Source organism: Paroedura picta, chromosome 7, assembly GCF_049243985.1.
Source record: "Paroedura picta isolate Pp20150507F chromosome 7, Ppicta_v3.0, whole genome shotgun sequence".
NCBI classification, from domain to species: Eukaryota; Metazoa; Chordata; class Lepidosauria; order Squamata; family Gekkonidae; genus Paroedura; species Paroedura picta.
Genome location: NC_135375.1, coordinates 107,979,219 through 107,988,199, shown reverse-complemented (window position 1 = coordinate 107,988,199; position 8,981 = coordinate 107,979,219). Strand labels below are relative to the sequence as shown.

Here is an 8,981-nt window from a genome sequence, read left to right as displayed (position 1 = left end):
TTTCTCTTACAGGTCTAACACTTCCGAAAAACCAATACAACGGCCACCCGGAACAATATATAAAGCTAAACGAACCGTTCACTGGGTACTTATGCGTACGAAAATCGCTATTGATTTACCTGTTCTAACAAGGGAATAAAATGTGAAAAAAATATTTCAACATCCCATGGCCTATCCCAACCATTTAAATTTTTCTCTTACAGGTCTAACACTTCTGAAAAACCAATACAACGCCCACCCGTAACAATATATAAAGCTAAACGAACCGTACACTGGGTACTTTTCCGTACGAAAATCCCTATTGATTTACTTGTTTTTACAAGGAAGTAAAATGTGAAAAAAATATTTCTACATCCCATGGCCTTTCCCAACCATTTAAATTTTTCTCTTACAGGTCTAACACTTCCGAAAAACCAATACAACGCCCACCCGGAACAATATATAAAGCTAAACGAACCGTTCACTGGGTACTTATCCGTACGAAAATCCCTATTGATTTACCTTATTTTACAAGGAAGTAAAATGTGAAAAAAATATTTCTACATCCCATGGCCTTTCCCAACCATTTAAATTTTTCTCTTACAGGTCTAACACTTCTGAAAAACCAATACAACGCCCACCCGTAACAATATATTAAGCTAAACGAACCGTTCACTGGGTACTTATCCGTACGAAAATCCCTATTGATTTACTTGTTTTTACAAGGAAGTAAAATGTGAAAAAAATATTTCTACATCCCATGGCCTTTCCCAACCATTTAAATTTTTCTCTTACAGGTCTAACACTTCCGAAAAACCAATACAACGCCCACCCGGAACAATATATAAAGCTAAACGAACCGTTCACTGGGTACTTATCTTACAGGTCTAACACTTCCGAAAAACCAATACAACGGCCACCCGGAACAATATATAAAGCTAAACGAACCGTTCACTGGGTACTTATGCGTACGAAAATCGCTATTGATTTACCTGTTCTAACAAGGGAATAAAATGTGAAAAAAATATTTCAACATCCCATGGCCTATCCCAACCATTTAAACTTTTCTCTTACAGGTCTAACACTTCCGAAAAACCAATACAACGGCCACCCGGAACAATATATAAAGCTAAACGAACCGTTCACTGGGTACTTATGCGTACGAAAATCGCTATTGATTTACCTGTTCTAACAAGGGAATAAAATGTGAAAAAAATATTTCAACATCCCATGGCCTATCCCAACCATTTAAATTTTTCTCTTACAGGTCTAACACTTCTGAAAAACCAATACAACGCCCACCCGTAACAATATATAAAGCTAAACGAACCGTTCACTGGGTACTTTTCCGTACGAAAATCCCTATTGATTTACTTGTTTTTACAAGGAAGTAAAATGTGAAAAAAATATTTCTACATCCCATGGCCTTTCCCAACCATTTAAATTTTTCTCTTACAGGTCTAACACTTCCGAAAAACCAATACAACGCCCACCCGGAACAATATATAAAGCTAAACGAACCGTTCACTGGGTACTTATCCGTACGAAAATCCCTATTGATTTACCTTTTTTTACAAGGAAGTAAAATGTGAAAAAAATATTTCTACATCCCATGGCCTTTCCCAACCATTTAAATTTTTCTCTTACAGGTCTAACACTTCCAAAAAACCAATACAACGCCCAACCGGAACAATATATAAAGCTAAACGAACCGTTCATTGGGCACTTATCCGTACGAAAATCCCTATAGATTTACCTGTTTTTACAAGGAAATAAAATGTGAAAAAAATATTTCTACATCCCATGGCCTTTCCCAACCGTTTAAATTTTTCTCTTAGAGGTCTAACACTTCAGAAAAACCAATACAACGCCCACCCGGAACAATATATAAAGCTAAACGAACCGTTCACTTGGTACTTATGCGTACGAAAACCGCTATTGATTTACCTATTTTTACAAGGAAATAAAATGTGAAAAAAATATTTCTACATCCCATGGCCTTTCCCAACCATTTAAATTTTTCTCTTACAGGTCTAACACTTCTGAAAAACCAATACAACACCCACCCGTAACAATATATAAAGCTAAACGAACCTTTCACTGGGTCCTTATCCGTACGAAAATCCCTATTGATTTACCTGTTTTTACAAGGAAATAAAATGTGAAAAAAATATTTCTACATCCCATGGCCTTTCCCAACCATTTAAATTTTTCTCTTACAGGTCTAACACTTCCGAAAAACCAATACAACGCCCACCCGGAACAATATATAAAGCTAAATGAACCGTTCACTGGGTACATATGCGTACGAAAATCGCTATTGATATACCTGTTCTAACAAGGGAATAAAATGTGAAAAAAATATTTCAACATCCCATGGCCTATCCCAACCATTTAAACTTTTCTCTTACAGGTCTAACACTTCCGAAAAACCAATACAACGGCCACCCGGAACAATATATAAAGCTAAACGAACCGTTCACTGGGTACTTATGCGTACGAAAATCGCTATTGATTTACCTGTTCTAACAAGGGAATAAAATGTGAAAAAAATATTTCAACATCCCATGGCCTATCCCAACCATTTAAATTTTTCTCTTACAGGTCTAACACTTCTGAAAAACCAATACAACGCCCACCCGTAACAATATATAAAGCTAAACGAACCGTTCACTGGGTACTTTTCCGTACGAAAATCCCTATTGATTTACTTGTTTTTACAAGGAAGTAAAATGTGAAAAAGATATTTCTACATCCCATGGCCTTTCCCAACCATTTAAATTTTTCTCTTACAGGTCTAACACTTCCGAAAAACCAATACAACGCCCACCCGGAACAATATATAAAGCTAAACGAACCGTTCACTGGGTACTTATCCGTACGAAAATCCCTATTGATTTACCTTTTTTTACAAGGAAGTAAAATGTGAAAAAAATATTTCTACATCCCATGGCCTTTCCCAACCATTTAAATTTTTCTCTTACAGGTCTAACACTTCCAAAAAACCAATACAACGCCCAACCGGAACAATATATAAAGCTAAACGAACCGTTCATTGGGCACTTATCCGTACGAAAATCCCTATAGATTTACCTGTTTTTACAAGGAAATAAAATGTGAAAAAAATATTTCTACATCCCATGGCCTTTCCCAACCGTTTAAATTTTTCTCTTAGAGGTCTAACACTTCAGAAAAACCAATACAACGCCCACCCGGAACAATATATAAAGCTAAACGAACCGTTCACTTGGTACTTATGCGTACGAAAACCGCTATTGATTTACCTATTTTTACAAGGAAATAAAATGTGAAAAAAATATTTCTACATCCCATGGCCTATCCCAACCATTTAAATTTTTCTCTTACAGGTCTAACACTTCCGAAAAACCAATACAACGCCCAACCAGAATGAAGCGGCAGGGACTTACCGGTGCCGCTGGTTGGCTGGGGGAGGGCGAGTGGGGAAGCGCCGGCTCGGCATTCCTCGTGCGGGGCTCGGGCGCGGGGCGCGGCGGCGGCAGGCGCGCGAGCCTCGGGCGGGGGTTTAAACGCCCCGGGAGGACGTTGGCCGTTGCTTCCCTGCCTCTGTCTGGAGTGCGGGCGAGCAATCGGCTTGCCTTGGCCCCGGCGGCAATTTAACTTAAAAAAAAAAAAAAAAGAGGTACCGGTGAGCGGAGTGGCTTCGCGAGTGATTTAAAAAACACACACACACACGCGAATCCAAGCTCAGCAGGTTGGCTCTTGAGTTTCTTCCCCCTTGGAGGGGGTAAGAAACAAAGTAAAAAAGGGGCCGTTTTAAAACCGGCAGGCTTGGCTGGGAGGTTTCGCTCTTGAGTTTCTTCCTCCTTGGAGGGGGTAAGAAGCAAAGTAAAAAAGGGGCCGTTTTAAAACCGGCAGGCTTGGCTCGGAGGTTTCGCTCTTGAGTTTCTTCCTCCTTGGAGGGGGTAAGAAGCAAAGTAAAAAAGGGGCCGTTTTAAAACCGGCAGGCTTGGCTGGGAGGTTTCGCTCTTGAGTTTCTTCTCTCTTAGAGGGGGTAAGAAACAAAGTAAAAAAGGGGCCACTTTGAAATCGGCAGGCTTGGCTGGGAGGTTTCTCACTGGAAAGAAACAAAGTAGAAAAGGGAAGAAACAAAGTATCAAGGGTGGCTATTTGAACAGCAGATTTCAAAGATGCCAGCAAGGAGAGCTACCCGGGCCAGACAGGCTGGAGGGAGACAGGGCTCAAGGCAGAGTGCAGGGATGGATTGCGCGGACCCTGCCCAGGAGCATGGCGGGCCACTACGGCGCAGCAGCGCATCTAGAGCCCGTGAGGCATGGGCTTCTGCCTTGCCAACTCCACGGGCAGGGCAGGGGGTGGCATGTCAAGGACGGTCACCAGCTCGCTCACCACGCAGAAGGGCAAGTGCGGCGGTTGGCAAGAAGCGCCCTGTCAAAGTAGTTGAGCCTTCTTCAGGCCAGGAGGGGGAAGTTAGGCAGGTCAGACCACGTGATAGGCGCAGTAGCAATTCTGGGGTTAGACCAGTGGTAAATAAAAAACAGGCAGTGGTGCATAAGAAACAGGCAGGGGCTCAACAACAGGAGCGGTCTGAGTCCAGAGTAGCCTCAAAATGGGGTAGTCCTGCAATGTCAAATTCTTCTAATAGTGAGTCCCCAGTGCGGCAAACTCGGGGAAGAGGAAGAAATAAGAAGGCGAATGCCAATCGCAGACATGGTTCCAGGAGTGCCAGGATCAGGAAAAGCAAGGAAGTTCAAGAGTTAACAAGTTCTAGTGAGGGTTCTTTTAGTAGTTCTGGTGGCAAAAGTGAGAGCACATCCGCTTCATCGGAGGAAGGGGATTCACAGGCTAGTAAACAGGTGCTAAGAGACAAATCATCCGGTACTTACTGGAGAGGCTATGCTAGGGCCGTGGAGCACATGTCTAGGGCAAAAGTCAAAGGGAAGGGTCGGGCTCAAGGCAGCCCATCCAGTACTTCAGGAGAGGGGACGAGCCATACTTCTAAAGAAGGAGTGCGACATGCAGGACAAGTTGGAACAAAACATGGGAGGAATTCAAAATCTAAAGGGCACAAACGACGGCGGTCTTTGCGCAGCAGTCCGTCGTCGGGTGAGTCCTCCGAGTGGGATGACGGGACGGAAATCAGGCGGGAGGGCTGGTTTTGGATTGAAGGGGCTTTTGTGCCCGGAATACCGAAATGGATGGATCTTCGTAGGACAAACACAAAACGGCTGTTAGATGAAGCTGGAGTGCCGGAAAAGGATAGGGCCCCTCCCGTTAAATACAAGACGGCTGATGCGCCTCCAAGTGTTCACTTGCGGACTAAGATCCGTGAGCGGGCTCTGGAGGGTTATTTTGTTGATTTCTTTTCTCTCCTAAAAAGTCAAGAAAAGATCGGGGACACCGGTAGCAAAAAAGACCGGAAACGGCGGAAGGATGCTCCTTTCGTTGAAAGGTCCTTTGATAACTGGCTTAAGGGTTTTGCTGAATATCTGATCCTAGTCAGTGGATCTTATCCCGAGCGAGGGTGGCATTTGGGCCGCTACTTTGCGCATATATTGGAGGCTCGGGACATAGCAGGGGATGAAGGGGCAATTGAGTATGACCGTGCATTCCGGGAGTTAGCTTCACAGAATCCGGATGCACGGTGGGACTTAAAGCACCTAGACACATGGATGGTCACAATTGGGTCAGGAGCCAGGCGTCCCAGGGAACGCAGCCAACAGGGTGGGCCAGGAAAGCGTTCTTTTGGTCTCACATGTTGGGATTTTAATAATAAAGGATGCAGGCGGCGGCGTTGCCGTTTCGATCATAGATGTGAAGCATGTGGAGGGGGTCATGCTCTTCCAGCATGTGCTAAAGGTGGTTCATCAATGCCCTTTCGAGGGGCCCGGCCTCTCAGTAAAAAAGAAGGGGGGTCGGGCACTGCTGGATCTTCAAATGCTGCCAAAACTACTTAGGTCCATACCTGCTGTGCTGCCAAAACCACTTAAGTCCATTCCTGAGGTGCTGTTATCCAAAGCCCCCACTCCGGTAAGTGTGTCACACTTGTTGGCTTGGTTACACAGATACCCTAATAGAAGGGCAGCAGAATACCTTGCAGAAGGTTTCCGGGAAGGCTTTAGGATTCCTTATGTCGGGGTACGGGAGGCTTCGTGGTCTGAAAACTTAAAATCAGCTAAGACAATGCCTGAGGTGGTAGCTAAAAAGCTTGAGAAAGAGTGCAGGGAAGGGCGTATTGCAGGTCCATTTGATGCCCCACCGATCCCTCATTTACGGGTATCTCCGTTGGGGGTTGTGCCTAAGAAGGCAGCAGGGGAGTTTAGACTTATCCACCATTTGTCTTATCCACGGGGGTCTTCAGTTAATGATGGAATACCACACGAATTATGTTCTGTGCGATATGCGCCTTTTGATCAGGCAGTAGCTCTGGTTAAGGCCAACGGGCCTGGTGCGTTAATTGCCAAATGCGATATTCAATCGGCATTTCGGCTGTTACCAGTGCACCCGACAGATTTTAACCTATTAGGTATGCAATTCCAAGGTAGCTGGTACGTGGATAAGGCAATGCCAATGGGCTGTGCTGTGGCTTGCGCAGCCTTCGAGTCGTTCAGCACATTCTTAGAATGGGCGGTAAAGGCTAAGGGGCAGTTTGATGAGGTCACTCATTATTTGGATGACTTTCTTTTTGTGGGGCCCCGAGGTTCAATGGCATGTGCACAGCGGCTAGCCACGTTTCAGGACTTGGCGGCAGAGCTTGGTGTTCCATTGGCGGCTGAAAAAACAGAGGGACCGGTAGCTTGCCTTTCATATTTGGGGATCGAACTTGATTCCATTGAAGGTACCTCCAGGCTTCCCCAGGATAAAATAATAAAAGTAAGAAGGCTGTTGGGAGAAATGTGTGGGAGGAAGAAATGTACCCTTAAGGAAATGCAAAGCTTGGTTGGACATCTCAACTTTGCATGTAAGGTGATAACACCAGGCAGGGCATTTTGTGCGCGATTAGCGCATTCCACTGCTGGAGTGAAGCAAGCGCATCACCACATAAGGGTGACCCGTCACATAAAAGAAGATTTGACAGTTTGGAGGGAATTTTTGGAAACGTTCAATGGGGTTGCCATATGGCAATCTCCTTTATCAGTTAAGGATAGTTTACAAATTTACTCGGATGCTGCGGGGAGCCTAGGATTCGGGGTATTTTATGAAAACCGATGGTGTTCAAGACGTTGGCCTGATTGCTGGGATGCAGCAGTGCGTAGGGACCTTACCTTTTTAGAAACTTTCCCAATTTTGGTTGCCGTGGAGTTGTGGGGTTCATTGTTTGCTAACAAACGGGTAAAGTTCTGGTGTGACAATCAGGCTGTGGTTCATATAGTGAACAGACAAAGTTCAAAGTCAATGCGAGTTATGAGGTTGCTCCGCAGACTTGTCTTGACTTGTTTGAGGTTTAACGTTACGTTTGTGGCCAGCCACGTATCCGGGGTCCACAACGAAATAGCCGACGCCCTCTCTCGTTTGCAGGACGAGAGGTTCCGTCAGTTGGCCCCGGGTGCGAACGCAGCCCCAGACGTCTTTCCAGAGGAGCTGTGGGCACTTGGCCGAGAATGATTTTACAGGCCGTGCTAGGCTCTGTGGCACCATCTACACGTCGATCGTACTTGGGAGCTGCCAAAAACTTCCTTCTATTTTGCAGAACACTAGGCTGCCGGGGGGACTGGCCTATGAAGGAAAGTTTATTGCTGAGCTACATGGCACATCTGTGGGAGCGTGGGGCATCACATAGAACTATTAGAGTCCAATTAGCGGGACTCTCTTTCTATAGCAAACTGTTTAAGGGTTGGGATCCGGGATCATCGTTTTTGGCAAGAAGGGCCATTAACGGTTGGAGACGTCAAGCCCCTGGGATCCCAGATGCTAGGCGCCCGATTACAAAGAATATTTTACAGAGGTTGCTGCAGAAGTTGCACCACATCTGTTTAAATAAGTATGAGGTCTACCTTACAGGGGCGGCCTTCACGTTGGCCTTTTACGGAGCATTTCGAAGTGGGGAGCTGCTGTCCCCGGCTCGTACTAGGGCAGGGGCAGCTACAGTTGCCTTACATGATGTAACACTTCATGGGGATGGTCTGTTGATTTGGCTCCAGAAATCGAAAACAGATCAATTGGGCAAGGGTATTTCAGTTCACATCCGAAAGCACGACTTACCTGTTTGTCCGGTACGATGGGTATCTAAGTTTTTGAAAGTTCGCCCAGATATTGTTGGGCCGTTATTGATACATCGGGATGGGTCGTACTTTTCCCGATTTCAGTTTATGGCAGTTCTCAGGCTTTGTCTGAATGAGCTAGGATTGCCTGCTGGACAATTTGGTTCACATTCTTTTAGGATTGGGGCCGCTACGCAGGCTTTGCAAGATGGGGCTTCCACAAAACAGATCATGAAACTTGGGCGGTGGCGCTCAGCAGCCTATAAAGGGTACCTGCGCCCAGATATGGTTCACTAATCTATTCATTGTTCCAGGGATATGCCCTTCGATTTGGACAGTGTTGGTACTGGGGCACAGCATCATCTATTGGGCCAGCCGGTATGCAGTCAATTCTGGTTGGGGCCGTCATCTTGGTTTGGATCACCACCTTCGCATTACATGGTGTGGTCATCGGGGCCTGAGATGGAGATACCTGCTGGACGTTGCATCCCAAGCTATCTATCGTTGGGGGATGCCGAGTGTAATGATTGTTCAGCTGGGTGAAAACGACATACCAAAGATTCCTGGTCGCCAATTGATTAACATCATGGTGGAAGATCTGAAGGTTTTGCAGCAACGTATGCCCCAGACGGTTTTGCTATGGTCAGAACTTTTGAGCCGGCGCGTCTGGAGTTCCATGAAGAAGGCAGCGATCATTAATAGGGCAAAAGCTAAAATTAATCGTTCTATTTGTAGTTTTGTTATTAATTGGGGAAGCCGTGTTGTTAGGCACCCTGACATTGATAGTCAGCTCGGAGCGTTGTT

General features: G+C 45.4%; 1 protein-coding gene across 1 annotated transcript; it reads left to right on the top strand.

Annotated features, from left to right (window-relative positions):
* Positions 1-7,577: 7,577 nt before the first annotated feature.
* LOC143841967 (integrase/recombinase xerD homolog) lies at positions 7,578-8,474 on the top strand. The gene has a single exon (XM_077346517.1). The coding sequence runs from the start codon at positions 7,578-7,580 to the stop codon at positions 8,472-8,474; it is 897 nt and encodes a 298-aa protein (XP_077202632.1).
* The last annotated feature ends 507 nt before the right edge of the window (positions 8,475-8,981 follow it).